Genomic DNA, 20842 nt, shown 5'->3' on the forward strand with positions numbered 1-20842 from the left:
ATGTTATCAGCTACATTCTGTTTATGTTACCTTGACAGTGTGTGCTGTTAAATCTTTTATAACCCTGTGGACATGTAGAGCCGTAGTCTTCCACAATAGTCTGCTTGACTGATGCATCTGAAAGAGGCAAGGAAACAGTGAAGTTGCTCCTGTAACAGAGGCCAAACTGAAGATGAATAACAGAAATACACTTAACAAACAGCTGTGAAAGCCATCACAACACTCTGGCCAGGTTGAACAACATTCTTTAAACTGGAAAAGACATTATTTTAACTCTTTTAAGCACTCCTTTCTTTTTATTGTCTCCTGATGTTTTCTTTTTTCATCAAGCCTTTAATGAGGCGTGGCTTGCCACAGAATAAATATAAAGGATGGTTTGAAGTTTTTATTCATACCCTTAATAAGGACTGAATCCTCAACACAGAGGAATGTTCTTCTTTTTCATGACAGACATGTAGGGCAGTTTTATTACAGAGCTCTGGGAAAACTATACTCATATTTTCAAAGCACAAAGTCGGACCAGGTCACAGCTTCGGTTTGTCGTTTTCATTAAAAAATGGGAGCTTATAAATGGATATGAACGTAACCAAACAGCTCTCTGGGCAAGAATCCAGCTATCTAAAGAGTAACCAGACGTACAGTATCAGGTTTTGTCAAAGGCTGCATTGTCTGACTCAGAACTGAGAGACGGAATAATAGCTGAGTGGAAAAAACGTGAGTAGCCAAGATTTTCTTGAAATTCAATCTTCAGCAATGTGATGACAGTCCTGCACTGGGCAGGCCCATAGGAACACGCTTAAGTAGAGGGTTATTTTCCACATTCTCCTCTTCTGTCTCACAGTCTGTGTGTAATTCCCATAATTTCTTCCGTTTTCTCCTTCCCAACTGTTCACACACTTTGCTCCCCACCTTACCACTAACTTTCATGTGCACATTTTTATAGAGGTATAAAGTGATTGTTTTTAATGTAGGGCCATAATTTCTTGAGGTGGAAGGTATAAATTGCTGGGAATGCTTGACATTTCAGGCTCAATAAACAATAATTTTTTCCCCCAGAACACACATGAAGCAGACTGGATAAAAATCTACCACTTCAAGATGATGATTTGTCACACTTTCATATGTGAATATAAACAGCAGATTAACACGTCATATGTCACGATATGAAATATGGAAAAGGTCAGATAGTAATGAGAGGATAAACCACAAATACATGTGCATCTAAACATACACTGAAACTCACTTGGTAATTTTGGGCACTGATAACACTTGTTTTGTCCCCATGAGTTTCCCACACTGCCACAGCAATCCTCCTGATTGGTCAGAACAGGAAGCGGCGTGCTGTTGCACTAAAACATCAGCGTGAGGAAAAGGTATCAGTGGAAATGACAAAAGTCTTATTTATAAGTTCGATGGCTGTCTTTGTAGAATGTGGATGCACTCACAGCTTGTTTGGGTGTGGTCTCCTGGAAGCATCGCCCCTTCGGTTTGTGTCTCGGGGGGATGAGGCGTGGCCCCGTCTTGTGAGGAGGTTTGACATCTGTTTGGTCGATTGGTTGAATGACTACAGAGGTGTCTGGCGTGTGGTGAACGCGTACATTAATCTTGAATCCTGAAAATGAAGAAATGGAGGACAAAAATGTATAAAATGCATGGAAAAATTACAGTAAACAATCACAGGTGAAAAATGCTTTATACAAGTAAAAATAGCACATTGTGAAAATACTCCACTAAAAGAAAACATTAAAATATTATTTAACTAAAAGTATATAAGTATTATCTGCAAAATATGAAAAAGTATGAAACGTAAAAGTATTCACTGAGCAGGAAAATGGTTCCTGTCAGTGTTTATATTATAGCTTCCATCATGTGTACGTTGTATTTAACAGTTGTAGATGTTCAATATTGAGATCATTTTAACTACTGCATATACTGTTTGTAGTTTTATCTAAAATATTTCATCTGATTCCATTACATCCTCATTTGTAATGTTTCTGTCCTCTGAGAACCATATACAGAACTGTGCGAAAATCAGAGCTTTGTTTTATTATTATTTATTTCATCATTTCTTTATTAGAACTCAGCTACAAAATACTGGTAAACGTTAACTCTATTATTATCATTATTATTAATTCAGCCTCTGTTTTTAACTAATCCAATTACATATGCTCAGTACCTACTTATTACACATTGCACAATATAGAAAAAAAATACACACAAATTCTGAACTAAATTAATTAGCATGACCTCCATTCCTATGATAAAAAAAACTACCAAAGCAATAAGAAATGTTTGACTTGTGCTGAATGAAACTTGTTGTAAAAGAGATGATTAATACAGTAAATATCACAGCGTCTGAACAAAACACATGTTAAGTACAAAGAAAGGTCACACTAAATACTAGACAGTTTTTTTTTTCCTGGGAAGTTTGTCTTTAACTAACTAGTTGACTTGATACAGAGACAGAGAACTGTATGTATTATATTAAGGTGCAGAACTGACCTTGTAGTTATTAGGACAGGGAACTTAATTCACCATTCATCATGCCAGAACATGTTAATGACAAGCAGTACTCAGACGTTAGTGCTAAATAATCTGAAGTCTAATATTAACCCCAAAGACCTAAACAGCCACCGAAAACTAAAAGAATCTACTGATTTAAAGTGTTTAACAACTTTTAAACCACTAATCTTATCAAAATCTTTAAATATTTCAGATCAAATGTCTATTTTTGGGACCTTGATTTTCTGCAAGATTGATTCAACACAACGAATGTGGCTGTAGACAGTTCTTTATGTTCAAGTCATATTGCATTTTGCTAAAAAAAAAAAAAAAAAAAAAAAAGGCATTTTTTTTCTTCATTGTCTGCTGGTTTGATGTAATAATGTTTGAATTTACTGACCTCTCATGAACATTTACAAGATTTGAAAATTAAAGGCAGGAAAATACCTGATGTTCACTGACTGAAGTGAGGTTTGATTCTACAAACATAGCTCTGGGTCTTTAAGGGTTAAAATCAAATAGAACTGTTAAAAATTAAGAAAAATAAAAATGTAAAAAGCTAAAAACTATATTAGATTTGTTGTAAATATGTATATAGTCAATAGAGACTTAATTACCCTGACCCCCGAAGGGGAGGCACAGGGCATTGTTTTTGGTTCAGTTTGTTTCTTTGTTTGTTTGTTTGTTTGTTTGTTAACACTCTAGCAGAAAAACTATTGGTTGAATTCATACCAAATTAGGATTATAGATTGTGAGTGACCTAGAATAGATGTTATTATATTTTGGGAAAGGTAGGTCAGTTTCAATTATTTATGTTCATTTTTCTTCTCTCATTTATTTATAGTGGGCAAAATTTCACATGTATAAAAACATCAATTTTGTTTCAATTTACTTCAAACTTGGCACATACATAGAGGCAATTTATATACTGACATCACCACATGCATAGACATGATGACATCAGCCAGATCCATGCCAAAATAAGATACAATACATGCAGGGGGCGGGGTTTGTTGTGCCTGGCACCACTTGTTACTTATTGCTATCATTATTACTATGTTGTCTTTTGCAGGATCTTTATGTATGCACATTTTTTCTTCCACTTTATTCTGTTGCTGCCTTGAGTGTTGAATTTCCCTGTTGTGGGATCAATAAAGTCTAATCTAATCTAATCTAATCTAATCTAAAAACTGATCGAAAGCAATAAATGGAGAATATGAAAAATACTAATACAGCAGCATAGTTACATCCCACCTCTGCAAACAACAGATGGTGTGAGATGTTCCATCTGAATGATAGGTACCTTCTGAGGAGTGGTGTCCTACTTGTGACAAAGGCAGGGTAATCACTGAGTGTGTTTGCGTCATCTGGGTTCTTCCGATCCCTGATTGCTCCCCATATTTCTGGCTGTCAGGCTTTAAGGAGCCGGGGTAGATGGGCTGCTTGTTGCCCCTCGCTGCCTGAGCCTGCTGCGTCTGCTGGAGTGGGTTCTGACAGAAGCGCCCGCTGAAACCAGGCGGGCAGAGGCAGTGCTTCCTGGAGCTGCATACTCCTCCATTCATACACGTCAGGGGACACACAACTGCAGAGAGGAGGGAGCAGAGATGTCATACCGTGACGAGCAGATTCCCACAGGTTTAAAGTGTTATGGCTATGAATCACATCAGATGAGAGGGAATAAAAACATGAGCATCGCTTGTATGTAAATCTACAGTCTGAAGAGAGCATCTACAGGTATCAGAAGTACAGGGGTTGGACAAAATAATGGAAACACCTTAAAAAATCAAGAAAATATAATTTAATATGGTGTAGGTCCGCCTTTTGCGGCAATTACAAACTCAGTTCTCCGAGGTATTGATTCATACAACTTGTGAATTGTTTCCAAAGGAATTTTAAGCCATTCTTCAGTTAGAATACCCTCCAACTCTTTTAGAGACGATGGCGGTGGAAATCGACGTCTTACTTGAATCTCTAAAACTGACCATAAATGCTCAATAATGTTGAGGTCTGGGGACTGTGCCGGCCATACGAGATGCTCAACTTCATTAGAATGTTCCTCATGCCGTTCTTTAACAATTCTAGCTGTATGGATTGGGGCATTATCATCTTGAGGTGAAGGTGTTTCCATTATTTTGTCCAACCCCTGTAGAGCTGCAACCGATTAATCGACTAGGTGCTTGAAGTCAATGCAAAAAGTCCCGATTCCATAAATCGACTCGAATTGATTGAAGGGAGATATTCTATTGCAGTTTTCCTGAATAGAACTTCTTTGTGCATCACAATAAGCGTCCGTGTGAAACACAACAGTGGAACCAACGTTTAACAGCAGAGACATGAAGGAAACAAAGCTTTGATTCAGGAGAATTGTGGTTGAATGATTTTTTTGGATCATTTTGAGCCGATTAATTGGTTGCAGCTCTAATCAAAAACTCTAATTTAATGCATTTTAAGACTTTCAGACCACTTTCCATCAAGTTTAACACAGCATTTTAGACAAATCATCTTACAGTTCAACATAAACATCCTCAGCAAATATAAGTAAAATAAAAACATTCGGTGACAGGTTTACATCTCATCAAATGTGGACTTTAATACAGAAAAATAAAAATAGATAAATGACATTATCTAGTGTTTAACCTCCTAAATTCAATTTTAAGAGTGTCAAGGAGTGTCACACCCTGGAACCAAAGGGGTCCAATGCAGCCAACAGATGATAAGTGCAAAAATCACACAAGCGATATTAACTGTATCGAACTTGTTTTAGTTCCATACAGCCCTATTTGATCTCAAGTAAAATAGTAGCATAATAACCTATAAATAATGACGACTCCAAATGTTTCTCTTGGTTTTAATGTGAAAAAGTGCACAAGTAAAATGACATTATAAAAATGTTTATAGTTACAAACTATCCTTTCACAAAAAATGTAAATAAGCTACAAACAACCTCAAATTTCTTAAGAAAAATAAATGCCATTTTAACAATTTTATGCCTATTACAAAATGCTTTATGTCTTTGTAGATCCACTGTGATCTGTGTGTTTTATGCACATGTGTAAATGATAAGATGAGGCATGTAACTGTTGTAAAGAAAGTTCAGGTTGTTTAGGTTATTCACATTTTTTAGTGAAAGGATAGTTTGTTAATGTAAACATGTTCAAATTGTAATTTTACTTTTTTGTCCTAAAACAAAGAGAAAAGTTTGGAGTTGTCATCATTTATAGGTTATTATGCTATTATTTTACTGGTCTGGCCTGAATGAGATCAAATTGGGCTGTATGTGGTCCCTGAACTAAAATGAGTTTGACACCCCTGGTCCAATAACATAATGTAACTTAAAATCCACTGCATGACACAACAAAAAAAAGAGTCAGAACAATACACTTCCAAGAAATATACTATTTCTACCAAGAAATTTGTTGTGTTTAGGTCTCAACAGACTTTAATAGCTGGTTTTGGATCCATTTCTTCCAGAGACAGACTGAGGTTTATATAATCATGTGTACATAAACCGTATATGGCAGACCAACTGCATTTTGTGGCATGAGCAGGGCAGCATTAAATATTCACTTTGAACTGTGAAAATTCCACAGGTTTGACAGACTAACGGGTCCCTGAAGCCAGTCAGTGGTCCTGACTGAGCAGCAGAGCAGGTAAAGTCATCGGCCTGCTATACAACTTTATTCTGACATATGGTGAAGTATTGAAAACTGCCGAAAACCTGCCGGCTGGAGAAAAGTTCATGGCATATACAGTACTCACCGCAGTTTTATTGGGTCTCCCATTGTGTTTATTTTAAGTCTGGTTGTTTTTGAAAAATTCCCACAATAGAACAATCAGAGGAAAGTGAAAGAGTGAGAGTAGAGCTATGGTTAGAACTGTAAGTATTGTTTTAAGAAATATTTAAAAGATTGAAATACAGACAGCAAATATACAAATGTGATAACAGTCTAATGGGTATGGTTGGCTGGACATCAACCACAGTTAGGAAGTTATTTATGATGTTTTTGGTGGCAGTGTGTGATCATATTTGCACAATATGGGTCAGTATGTTACAGCTTTTCCCAAATGTTTCTCTAAACTTAATTTTCAAACACAACTGTATAAACATTAAACCATTTAATCTTATATTAAAGCCATACTCTGCCTTTAAACATCGACCAAACACCATCAAACATGCAAACATAACCCAACAGTCACAACACACTGGTGAGATTAAAGCTGTATATCCATAATAAATATGTTGTAATTCATTTGGTCTGAGAAGCTGTAGAAAATCTACCCCTTTATGCCCCAATTTTGTCTAATCATAGGTGTTTTCAGAAAGGCAGGAGGGTTAAAACATGATTGACAGCTGTGATAACCTATAACTTGTGAGATTTTATCAGATGTGACTGGGGGAAGAAGAAAATTCATTTCATGATACTGCAGCAATATTTTAAGGTAGATATTCAAGCCCAGACATGGCAGAGGTTTATTTTTGTTTTTCTTTTTTGTTCATATTTTGTGGGAATCCTGCGAGCTCTTTTATTTCTATGTCCACATGGGTATTTTGCTCTGTTGTTTGTACACTACAAAGGTTTTTACTGTTTGAAAGAGGCAGATATTAGTTATTTTGATTCACAAATATAATGTTCTGATGTTGGATGATTCAGGGACTGTCTACATTCTTTTCACAACTAATAGAATATGAACATTTGAGCAGGATTAACCTGTAATGTCCGTAAAACATAACATAATTTTATTTATTTATTTGTTTTTCGTGTATGTGTTTTGTTCTGGTAAAGCCGGATGTTAAAACTTTATTTATCCAAATTCTGCACTTTACGTTTTTACAGAGGAAAGTTTTGTGATACAGCATTAGATCCCAATCTGATCAAATAACAATGTGTTCAGTAATTGTGCATATTTCTGGTGCAATTACATTTTTCCAGGAAATAATCTTTTACGAAAAGAAAAAAACAATATATTTATATCACCTTGGTAACAGTATTGTGATTTATTTTAATATATTGTATTGTGATACTAGTATTGTGGCTTGTATCATATCGCCAGATTCTTGCCAATACACACCTCTAGATGTGACTTGGACATGACTCTACTGCTTGACTCTGTGGCTTAACGTGAAGGCTTGTAAGTGTAAAATGACATCAGCTGCGTATGTATTTATATTTTCTTTTTCAGTTTGAACAGAGAGGAGAGAGCTGCAGAAATAAATGCAGAAATAAGGTGTCTACGTCTAGCATGTTTTTTTCTTCCTAATTTCGCATCCTCCAGCTGTTAAAATTAACTATTACTGCAATGACTAATTACATTTTGAATGAAGTGACAAAGTAAATGAAGTCGGAAAATATACAACAGATGACCGCAGAATGCAGTACTGTACAGTAAAAGAAACAGTCATTTCCCACTCATTGACAGAACTGATTGTCTCACTGATGAAAAACAAAAGGGTTTGTAGATTAAAAAAAATCACTTCAAAAATCATTTATTTTTTCTCAGCATCTGGATCAGATCACAAATTCTCATCAACACCCCAAACAGTGTGATTCCAACCAGGCACGGTTTGTCAAATATCATCATCATCATCATCATCAACTATTTTTTGTCAATGCCTCTTCTTCCTCTTCGTATAATTTCTAATTTCTCTCAGACCTTTGTGAACTGACCCATGCCCCTTTTATCCATCTATACTCTGAACTCTGTGTGACTCATGGTGTTCCTGCACAGAAACTTGTCTAATTTCTGTGTTACTTGTGATGACTTGATGAAGTTAAAGCCAATGTTATGTAAATGAGAATACAGTCCAGACAGTGATAAATGAAGGGGTGGTGTTTAAATCAACATCAATCATCATCATCAATCAATGTGAGCAGGGGGAAAGTTTAGAGAGCTTAAGAGTTTTGGGAAATGTGATGTATGGGTTAAGTTAAGTTAAGTTAAGTTAAGTTAAGTTAAGTTAAGTTAAGTTAAGTTAAGTTACCAGTAATAGTGTATTAGAATCAGGGAACACAACCAAACAGGGAAGTCTGTCTTTGCTTCAATGCTAACTCACCTGCATCATCACACACTTACTAACAGTGAACGATGAAAAATACATTATTATACATTTTTAATTTAAAGATTAACGTTAATTACTCATGATAAAAAGTTAAGTTACTGTTGTTGCTCTTACTAACTACATCTAAGTGGATGGGTGAAGGAAACTGAACTTTGTGGCAGATCTTGACGATCACTGTTCACTCAAGACGTTTCTGCATTCCACCATTCAGTTCTGACAGTGAATCAGATATCCTCTACTCAGCACTTAGAATATAACATGAACCTTTATCGGGGTCCTACAGGTTTCTACAAGTTAAATTTAAGACTTTTTAAAACCGTTTTAAAACTACTTAGGACAGAATTTAATGCCAATTTCACAGCCTATAATTTGTGAATTATTTATTTACTCCAACGCCTTGATTCCCACAGTTCCGAGTCATTTCTCACCAGGGGCTGCAAAGCTAGCAATAATTGGTTCCTGATTTCAATATAAATTGTCGGGTTGGAACTGAGTCGACTAAGGTTACTTTCTTTGCAGTTTGGACATTTATCAGACACATTTAAACACAATACAGTGAACAAGTTTATGGCAACATAATTCAACACCTACCATATTAAATTTAATACCATTAAAGACTTTTTAAAGGTGTTAAATGCAGATTTGTAAATTCAAGACTATAAAAGACTTTTTAAGACCCCGCAGGAACCCTGTTTATAGACAACCAGAAAGTAGCAGAACAATATGCATATATTATTTTATAAGATTGCAACTGCTCAAACCATTGATTTATTATTATTATCATATTTAAAACAGTAATAATGCATCAAAGCTATAATTTTAGGGGAAAGTTTAGATCTCCAATATTTTCTATGGCATCTCTACAAATTTCACTCCAATGATGTTTGATTAATAAAGTTTACCTTCATTTTCCATACAACCAGTTACTATGGGAAGAGAATAGAAAAAAGGAGGAGAATGACAAGAAATGCCAAGAAAAGAGGAGAGCAGAGGAGAGCAATAAAAAATGACACGAGAGGAGAAAAAAGAGAGGACAGTAAATTGAGGAGAAACAAAGAAAAACACAGAGAGCTGAAATGAAAAGAAATGGGGAAAGGAAAAACAAGGTTAGGAGAAAAGAGATCAGGAGGAGAGATGAATGAAGAAGAGATAAGAGGCAAGAAAAAGTCAGGAGGAGAGAGGAGAAAGGAAACTCAAAGAGATAGGACGTAAGAAAAAGCAAAGGGGAGAGAGGAGACAAGAAGACAATCAAGGTGAGGAAACAAGAAGATGAAAAGCAAGGAGATAAGGGAGGAGAAGAGAGGGAAATCAAGAAGAGGAGGAGAGGAAGCAAGGATGAGAGGAGAGGAGAGGAGAGGAGAGGAGAGGAGAGGAGAGGAGAGGAGAGGAGAGGAGAGGAGAGGAGAGGAGAGGAGAGGAGAGGAGAGGAGAGGAGAGGAGAGGAGAGGAGAGGAGAGGAGAGGAGAGGAGAGGAGGCTTCCACTGTAGCTCTGCCAAGTGTGCACACATGGAAGTGATTAAGCGTGGACTGCCAGTGAGTCTGGGCCACGGCGTAATTAGGGGACTAGATCACTTTAAACACAGCAGGGACATCCTCACACAGTGAAAGTCAGACAGAAAAATTAGCGAGAAAAACACACCCAACCTGCTAACTAGCGGAGTAATATTTCTCTAATCAAGAGCAAGGTGGATGCTCGAGTAAGCCTTTCAGCGCCTGACACCATGTGACGGTGGTCTGAAACCACCAGGACGGGGTACAGGCAGCAACATGCACAATGGAACTGGAAGACTCATGCACGGCAGAAAATAGTAGGTGAGAAGTACAAACCCGGGACAGACTACTAACTCTGTCAGACTTCCTCTGACACATCAGCTCCGGTTTCCACAGATCAGATGTTGTCTCCATACTGGATTTAGAATGGGAGGAAACTGGGAATGATGAAAGATGGTCTGAAAATTAGAACTGCAGATGGGGAAAGAAAGGAAAAGAGCAGCTTTCCAGGGGTGATTACACAATCTAAACCCACAGAGACTAGAGAGACAGTGTAGGGAAAGTCTGGCTGGGAAGGAAGGTGTGTGAATGAGACAGGGTTGTCAGGGTTCAATGACACACTAATGAAGCCTATAAACACAACGCAATGGGAGGAATCACTTTCCAGCTTTTGGATAGTATTTCTTGGGTGGGGACACATGTCAGTGTTGTGAAATAAACCCAGTCAGAGAACAATCAACATCTGAAACCACCACCACAACACAACCTTAAAATCATTACAAAGCTCTCTTTTTTTCAAGTTGTGGAATGAAGGTTGCAAGGTGCTGCATGTCTAGACTAAAATTGTGTTTATTTGTTTGCTGAATTCTTCAAAGTAAACCAATAAAAGCATCATTTCTATCTTTCATGTCTATCTACAGCTTGCGTTGAAGTGTGACATTTAATTATGCTCATGTTGTGGCACATGCTGCTATTTCTGTGAGTGGTTCATTTCACAATCACTCATTTCCTGTTCTTACCTAAACAGGAAGTCTAAAGAAAAGACAAGTTTATGCAATTTATTATATAACTGATGTTTACTTCAGTACATGTCATATCAGTAGTTCATTTTGGCAAATGATATGTTGCAACAATGCTTAGTTTGTGTCTTTTTGTGCACGTTTGAATTGTTTTCTTAAGAGTAACTCACTGAATGTTTTATGGTTTAGTACAGAAAGGAGAATACACTTTGGAGAGTTCATGTAATGTTATTTGAGTTTCCAATTTCATTATAAAGACAAAATCAGATGAAGACGAGTCAAATTTCAGGGTAAGTCCACAAAAAGCAATACTGGGAAAATCACCGGTTTTAAAAACATCTGTTAAAGACATAAACTGGATGGATACTGAAAATGCTGTAATACTTTCCCTCTTTCTCAAGAAAACTGCTACACGTTGATTCAGTGATCCAGGCAAATGTCAGTAGACTCTCAAACTGCACATACAGCGATGAAAACGTTAGCTTGTTTATCTATTAAAGGGGTTATATGTAGTATTTATACCCCAAATTCTTAACAGTCACATACTAGAACACACTTAGGACTCCAACACCACTGACGAATCAACTGAATAAAGCATACAGGTCATTGTTTTACACACATCTGTATATAGTAGGGCTGCATGATATTGGAAAAAACTGACATTGTGATTTTTTTTTTACCCTGCGATATATATTGTGATATTAAAAAATACTCATGAGGATATAATAGCTGTGTGGTGCTGATGTAAATGGTCAAACAAATTAGTTGTGTTACTTCTCGTTGTGGCAACAGGTGCAAGACACTATCGACACACAACACATTTCAGTGTCATCCTTCTTGTAGCTGAAATAATTCCAGATACTGACGTTGCCTTTCCTTTTGGCACCAAGTCTTAGTTTTCGGTGATTTTCTCTTGTTCGTTACTCAATTTTCAATATTGTTGCCAGTGACTCACTCAGGGGGCGTGGCCTGCTTCAGCAAACTGATTAAGAACGACTGTGATTGGTGGATTGCAGCGCACAGTGTGTGTCAGGTACCCAGGTTGAAATTAGATGAGAACATGTTGAGTTCATTTGCCTCCTACATTGCAGGACCTGCGATATGACTATTACGCACAAGTACATTGCGATGACGATGCTCAAATGATATATTGCGCAGCTCTAGTATATAGTATTGCAACCGAGTGCTGAAGGTCCACTGGATATAGATGGTTGAGATAAATAAAACACAATCGACACCGGGTAGGCCTATAACTTCAAGGTGAGTCCTGTTTGACTGATTTGTTTTTCTTACTCACTTTACAGCACAATAACCAACACACTTTACGGCAGCTCAACCGCAAGCTCCATAGAACTGTGTGTTACAGTATCATCAAGTTTTCTTCTTCAAGCTCCTAAACTATGGAACCATCTGCCTCTCCATATCAGCCAGGCCTCCTCTCTGTCTGTTTTCAAATCCCTTGTTACATTTACATTTACATTTATGCATTTGGCAGATGCTTTTTTCCAAAGCGACTTACAGGGGAAAATCAATCAAATCAATCAATCAATCAATCAATCAAATTTTATTTATATAGCGCCAGATCACAACAAAAGTTATCTCATTACACTATATATAGAGTTGGCCAAACCCAGACTCTAAGCCAATTTACAGAAACCCAACAGAGTTGTTAAAACCCATCTTTTCTCCTTGGCTTCTGAAACCATGTGAGATGTTTGAAGGTACTATCTTTATTCTTGTGTTTTTATTTGGTAGTGGTTTATTGTTCTTATTTATCTACTTTATTTATTTATTTATTTTGTTGTTTTTACTTGTATGGCTTTTTAATCTATCTTGTATTTTATTCTTTTATTTGGGTTTTATTTATTCTTCTGTATAGCACTTTTTCCTTTTTGTACAGTTTCTATGTCTTTAAATCTATTCTGTATTTTATTCTATTTTGGTTTTAATTATTCTTCTGTACAGCACTTTGGTCCACTGCAGTTGTTTGAAATTGCTTTATAAATAAAGTTGGATTGGAAGTAAAATCTCACAGCTGGTTATTTTAACATTTGATACTGTGTTTTATAATCTTCATGCGCTGCATCAGCTGATAGTTTACATTCTAGCTCGGTTAGCTTAGCTCTGTTTTTAGACAGAAAAGAGCCACATAAAACCACAAATCATCTGATTTCTGTATGGTTTGTGTTTTCAGTAGATGCACGAAATATCTCTTTGAAATCATCCAAACAAGGTCAGAACTGTCACAGTTTAGTTTGAACCATAGATCAACAAACACATTAGCCAAATTAGCAGAGATTAGATATCATAAACCTTATAATCAGAGGAAACACTGTGCTGTTAGCATCAAACTCTAGTCTTTTCATTTAGAGCTGTGTCCAGTGGTGAAAACAACAACAGTGCCTCTAGCTTTTGTCTCTTTCTTTGACTCTGAAAGTTGTTTCTTTGTGCTTTTAATCCCATCTCATCACTTTCTGATGTCCCTGTGGCATTAGTTTTCATCACCAAGGCAGACCAGCAGAGTGATTCATTACTCCCTCTAGTGGTCACAGAAATCCCCCAGACCATCAATATGAATGAATTCAGTTCACATCTCTACAATCTAATACACTGGCTTCTTTGGCAGAACTTCAGAGCTCTCTAGTCTCAACAGTTTAATGATAATTGTATGTCTTTTTTATATTGGGAAGGAGAAATACTACATATAGCACCTTAAAAACAAAGTAAGGTCACTTTAAACTGGACCATTTCTGCCTAAATCCACTTTCACTGAGTCATTGTAGTAAAAAATGTTGGTTATGTCCAAATAATATTAAAACTGTCATGTGTAACCAAACTAAAGACAAACAGATGAAGGTTTCCAGGTTCATTACAGCCGCACATAAAACCAAACTCAACATGACATAGGCTAAGAGGTGTATTTCATTGCTATATTATATGACTATTAGTAATTAAGTGTATAGTGTCACCAGAGCATCAGGAGGTCTAAACAACATGTATATAACATAACATAACCCCTGTTCTTTACATCTGCTCTGCCATTAAATCACACTGCGATGCATGTGCTAATGTTTTCTGCAGATCTTATGTGAATGGGTGTGCGAGTGTTATTAAGTGCAGTCTGGCTCGCTCTGTGGTTAGGTGACTGCACCACATTACATACTGAGAAAAGACCCAAAAGCTTTAAAGTTGAGATCAGAACAAGGGCTTTACTCTCCAGTGGACTTTCCCTTTAAATCATCACCTCAGAGTTCATTAGCTAAATTTATGATCTGCGATCACTCAATGAGCCTCCTTTGCCTCACGTCTCGTAGGCAGCCGCCCTCTGTTTGTACCACGCCTTTGTCTTTATGGATCTAACACATTCCTCAGACTAGAGGTGGGGTGTTATTAAAAATCAAATGCACCTAAGAGGTATTTAGTGTTTTAAATGAATGTGAGGTATGAACAGGGCTGACAGAAAGTATGAAGCAGTTTTCTTATTACAGAAAAACATATTCAGTGTAATGTGAATGTGGGTACAGTAACCAGACAAATACCCCCTATGGTTGCACGGTAACATTCACTTTATCCTGCACTGTCATGATTTTAAAGCCTCAATTGAAATTGAAAGTCAGCTCGCATGTACATTCCACAGGCAGGAAGCGTATAATTTTCCCATGCAGCAGTGCCTGCTACCATAAGAGCTGAACAGACTAAAAAGACAAAAGAGGGAGTCTTTTGTCTCTCAGCTCTTCTCTTCAGTGTGTTTCAAGTGATATACAAGTGAGAACGTCTTTCTCATATGTCAAGCATTCAATCCATATACTGAAAAAATATGATCTTGCCACAGCATGAAATGTCTGAGCTGTTAAGAGTTAAAACATCACTGGAAATATACTATTTCAACTCCTACAAATATACTGTTTTAATATAGCACATCTGGACGTTTTGGCAAATCAAGCAAAAAGGAAGCAAGGAAGTTAAAGAATAAAAGTAATGTGATTTTTCTGTGATTCCCAGAAGCTTTTTTAAGACAAACCAACATACTGTACATTCCTAAACAGCAAAGTCAGCATGCTGAGTTTAACTACAGTGACAGAACATAGACTACTTAAAAAAGAAACCCTGTACAGTTCATATGAACACACAAACAAGGACTCACACATGCATTTGTGCTTATTTTTACCTAATTACAGGTAATGGATGACAGTGGAAACTCTAATTGCCTGTAGTTTTCAGCAAGGTGAACAGACAAAATGTGTTTCTATGGGTATGTACGGTATCAGAAAGAAAGAAAGAAAGAAAGAAAGAAAGAAAGAAAGAAAGAAAGAAAGAAAGAAAGAAAGAATCTTCATATGCTTGTAATTTCTAAGTATTTTAGTTAAACCTGTTGAATTAAAGCAGAAAGTCCAGAAAGAAAGAAAGAAAGAATCTTTGTATGGTTGTAATTTCTAAGTATTTTAATTAAACCTGTTGAATTAAAGCAGAAAGTCCAGAAAGAAAGAAAGAAAGAAAGAAAGAAAGAAAGAAAGAAAGAAAGAAAGAATCTTCGTATGGTTGTAATTTCAAAGTATTTTAATTAAACCTGTTGAATTAAAGCAGAAAGTCCAGAAAGAAAGAAAGAAAGAAAGAAAGAAAGAAAGAAAGAAAGAAAGAAAGAAAGAAAGAATCTTCGTATGGTTGTAATTTCTAAGCATTTTAGTTAAACCTGCTGAATTAAAGCAGAAAGTCCAGAAAGAAAGAAAGAAAGAAAGAAAGGAAGAAACAAACAAACAAACAAGCAAACAAACAAACAAAAAACAAAGAAAGAAACAAAGAAACAAAGAGAAAGAACGGCAGAAAGAAAGAATCTTTGTATGGTTGTAATTTCTAAGTATTTTAGTTAAATCTGTTGAATTAAAGCTGACAGAAAGAAAGAAAGAAAGAAAGAAAGAAAGAAAGAAAGAAAGAAAGAAAGAAAGAAAGAAAGAAAGAAGAAAGAAAGAAAGAAAGAAAGAAAGAAAGGGGGCGATTGCCCTTTGAGTAGCCTGTGACCACCCACCCACTCATTCCCGTCTGTCTGGAGATGACGCATCGCCAGCCCCCTCCCTCCGAAGCAGCGTCCCTTTCAGCCACAGCCGCACCCTCCCGGCACAAAAACAACAAATTACAGCCCTACAAACCACAGTTCAAAAGATTCCCCTAAACTGAAAGCTACTGCAGACATCATCTCTAACCATACTGATGTTACAACTGTGGGATCTGTCCCTTTCTCTGAACACGAAGGTTATTTCATCATAATCACAAATACCAATTTCACCCAGTCTGCAGGAATCATACGCCAAAAATCAGAGATGAAGTTCGTTGAGTCACAGTGATTCAGTCTGAACTCACATCGCGGTCTGAATCAGCCCACTCGGAGATTTAAAAATACACACTGTCGTACTTTTTTTGTGGCCGACATGGGATCACTTCTGTGATCATATTTGCCTATAGAAAAAAGTACAGACACATCAGTGAGTTGTACTTTCACTACGAAGAATTACCTAGAAATCTGCAGAAGAACCTTAGATTACACAGCTCATAAATTATCTAATGTAGCACTGGATGAGATGACATTTTAAAGACTCCACAGTATATCACTATATATAGGTTTTATGTCTGGGCTTTTATGAGTTTGTGTCGTTTTCAGCTGTATATATCTTTCTTTCTTCCTTTTTAACATTTATTAGAGCACATTCCTTGACATATGGTTCAGTCTCATACATACTGTACAATTCTTGTCTAATACATATTATTTCCTAGTCATACACACACGTGCAGGGAAAAGAAAACAGAGGGGGAAGAAAAACAAAAAAAAAACAACCACCCCTCCACAGGTCAACAACATCTTCTTTTCATTCTTTCTAATAATAACACTGTACATATGAACAAGACCCTCTCCCCTTAATCACATCCACCAAACTGAATAAATCCACTTTGCTGTGAAAATACTAAAAAGAAAAGAAACCTATAATAATAATAATAATAATAATAATAATAATAATAATAATAATAATAATAATAATAATAATAATAATCAGCTCATTGACCACTGAAATTAAGCTCCCAGTTTTGGATTAATGTTTCTATGAGTAGTTTCAAACATACTAGTGATGAAGTGAATGAAGAGTGTGAACATGTCTGAAAAATGAATGAACAATGACTGTAAATAATAATACATCTGATTTTACCACTATACAACGAAATAACCATCAAATTTTGTGGATTTAATGCCGTATCTCAATCCTACATAGAAACGCACCAGATTGAGATCCATACACAGATTTGAGTACTTATTAAAAATGACACAACATGATTAATTTCCTTTTGATGGAGAACTGAGACCACTAAAGCTGCCATATGTGATTGATATTCCTGGTATGTATATTATTTTACATACATCAATCCATAAAGACAGACCTGACAGTAAAACCCTAAGAGTGAGGGTTACAAAAATGATTTAGTTCCATCATATATAATAATAAAAGCTCTGATTAATATAAACTTGCTTGACCTGACAAAATGAAACAATAGTTTAGAATTTGTATTGTGCAAACTGCAAGTGCAAGTACAAAAAAATCTAGAACTTAAAATTAAATATACATGGAAACAACTTAAGCATTACCTCCTTAAAACATAAATGATGTTAATTGTTATGTCATGTAGTTATAAGTGTTTGTAAGAAGGGTCCACACAGTTAACAGTGCCCCCTCTCAATGCACTCTGCAGAACTCTGTAGGGCTTTAAAGTGGTGAACAACAGTATATAATTTATTGCCTGAAGCGTTACAGCTGTTATTTCAGCTCTACTATAGCGGCATATGAAAAATTCATACCTTATGGGAAATTAAACTCACAATACCACTATTGGATAATAGGATGTGCATGACCGCTTTAGGGTTTCTGTAGGTACTTTCACTAAAGTACAGGTGTCTGAGTGGGATGAATGGTGTAAACATCTAAAATACAATTTCCTCCCTTGTTTAGCCACAAAGATCCCGTTGAGATACAGTATTTCTTATGCCAAATACAATGCTCTAGTACATATTAACTTTACATTACACTGCATTGCACTTTATTACACATTCACAGGAGGATATTGCTGCGGATTATGTCTAAATAATGCTAACATCTGCATTTATTTATACACAATCTGCAATAATATTCTATAGTGAATATACTGTCATATACTACTGATGCTGAGGAGATTTTTTAATACAAAGGAGACCTCTATATGATGAAAAATGACAAGGTTCAACATCAAACATTGAGCATAACTACTAATGAAGTCAATATTAGATAGGTCTGAGTCAGACCTATCTAATATTGACTTTATTAGTGGCTAATTAGTTGACATTATCAGACCGTCGACTGCCCATTTACATTTTCAGTTTTGTTTTTTTGTTCCTGTGCCAACATTTCACCAAAAAAAAAAAAAAATCACAAATGTATATATTAAATGTTCAATATAAGACAAATACTTACTCAAACTTCTTAATTTGGTTTCACTGGCTAAATAACAAACTTAACTTTTCAGTTTTTTTCTTATGTCATTGACGTCCATTGTATGATCAATGGAAAGCAAAACAAATGAGCTAAAATCAGCTTAAAAATGTGAAGTGTTACAGGGTTTTATTAAAGACAAAATGAATTACACAACACACTATACAATAACAATTTTTAAAGTCCAAAAGTAAAATACTATAATGAAATCTAAAATGTATTAATAGCACATCTACGTACCAAATATTACAAATGTTCCTTTCCTATAACGCTCCATCATATATGACCTTAAAGTGCAGTAAATAAACAAGTCTGTCTCATAAACACATTTGCCACAAAGGCTCCTGTTTAAAAGAGAATAGTGAAATGAATATCATAGTATGACGTGTTTCCCTTTACCATCAACTCCAAAACAGGAAACCACATCTCCAAATATGCCATCGACTGGCATTGTGAGACCACATACCACACGGAGTGAGAAAGAACGACGTATGAAGTGGGTCAGACTGCAGCAGCTGAGCCAGACGTTGGGAGTAAATGACATAATCACTGCCTTTTGCAAACATAAACCTGCGTACAAACTCCTGCTCCCCTCGCAGACCTCTCAGTGCTCCGTCAAGCCCCAGAAACTCTGAGCTGGGTCGGCCTCAGCTATCCAAACAGCAGGACTGCCCTTTGCCAGAGTCGACCACTGTCACCGAAGGTATTCATTACCTATCGCAGCCAGACTAAGACAACAGTTAGTTAACCTTAAAGACACCAGACGATGACGAAGAGCAGAGCCCCAGTAACCCAGGCAGCTGCCATAAGGAAGGTCAGGTTGGATCAGAGTCAGAACTAAAGGTGGTTCAAGTCCACGCATTCTGTACTCCAGCAGAAGCACAGATACATGTGTAAAAGTACAAACACTTGTGAGTCTGATGATTGAGCAAGTTACTTTTTACTGAAGTAAAAGAAACCCTTTGAGTGACATCTGTACTGGAAGTATGTAATGACTATTAAACCATCCTAACTTAATAATAATTTAAAAATAGGACTAATGGCCCTGTAGTTTACCGGCCAAATTAAAAGCTTTGGGAAATGTATCCAGATGCCATTTATTATCACCCAGCTATGAGTATTTATCATATTACAGAAATAGCCCATGTTTTGGTCATATTCCAATCAGATCTGTAAAAAATTCAAATTCCAATTTGATATCATTGATACTGATTTATTGGATCAATCTACTTCCTATCTCTTACGATGGGAAAATGTTTCAAAGTCGCACCGAATCCAGAATCAGATCCGGATCCAAATAATTTCAATACCTTGTGTTAGGGCTGTGCAATTAATCGAAATTCGATTACGATTTCGATTATTACACGCAACGATTACAAAAATTATGTAATCGAGAAAAAACGATTATTAATTTTGAGTTGTTTTAATTCACGCGCACACAAGCTCCCATTAGCTGCTCTGCCCCACCCCCCTCTAAGCTACTGCTGCCTGCTAGCCGGCAGGTCCACCCCAAGAGGACAGTTGTACCAGCGACCTGGAAAAACGGCAAGAGAATCACAGCAGAAGTGCTTGGTAAACAAAAAAGGCAAGTCCAATTCAATTGTATGGAATCACTTTGGGTTTGATGAAGAAGACGAAGAGCAAAAACACAGCACGTGCACAAAGTGTTTGGTAGTTGTGTCCGCACCGACCGCTAACACAACAAACCTTTGTAACCATCTGAAGTTGAACCACCGCCACCTTTATCATAATCTTATGAAAAACTAAAACACATAAAAACAACTCCGTTTACAACTTCGCCCGCAATGCAATCTTCAGTCTCCGAATCTCTTTACGCTGCAACTCCCGTATTAACCTAACCCTAACCCATATAACCCTAGCGTGCGTATTCGAGATGGCTGATGTATACAGAAGGCCTGAACTGAAACCTCACGGCACGCCACTAAATTTACTGTTTCATACTACATTGAACATACTGAAATTTATAATTTGCACTTTACGTGAGTTTTTTTTTTTTTTTTTTTTTTTTATTGCTCCAGTTCTATGGCAGGTCTATAGCAGTTTAATTACAGTGCACTATTTATTTACAAAAGGAAACATACTTGAATTTACAGTACACTTATTGCATTCAAAGATTTTTTTGTTTCGTACAAAAGTGAACATACTTTGTTTTAGTGGTTAAAAGCTTTATTTATGTTTAAAGAGTATATTTTACATTGTTTTGCAAGAAAAAAATAAACAACTTTAAGGTTAACAAATAATCGTT

General features: G+C 36.3%; 1 protein-coding gene across 4 annotated transcripts in view; it reads right to left on the bottom strand.

Annotated features, from left to right (window-relative positions):
- Positions 1-20842, bottom strand: part of ltbp3 (latent transforming growth factor beta binding protein 3) — a 63041-nt gene that overhangs the window by 26625 nt on the left and 15574 nt on the right. For 3 of the 4 annotated variants that reach the window (XM_030154759.1, XM_030154758.1, XM_030154755.1), the window contains exons 2-5: positions 3806-4084; positions 1446-1612; positions 1244-1349; positions 31-117 (exon numbers count right to left, since the gene is read on the bottom strand). In XM_030154759.1, the coding sequence (XP_030010619.1) occupies positions 31-117; positions 1244-1349; positions 1446-1612; positions 3806-4084 (639 nt within the window). The remainder of the gene's footprint in view (positions 1-30; positions 118-1243; positions 1350-1445; positions 1613-3805; positions 4085-20842) is intronic. The other variant, XM_030154757.1, reaches the window with a different exon arrangement.

This window comes from Sphaeramia orbicularis, chromosome 14 (genome assembly GCF_902148855.1).
Source record: "Sphaeramia orbicularis chromosome 14, fSphaOr1.1, whole genome shotgun sequence".
NCBI lineage: Eukaryota > Metazoa > Chordata > Actinopteri > Kurtiformes > Apogonidae > Sphaeramia > Sphaeramia orbicularis.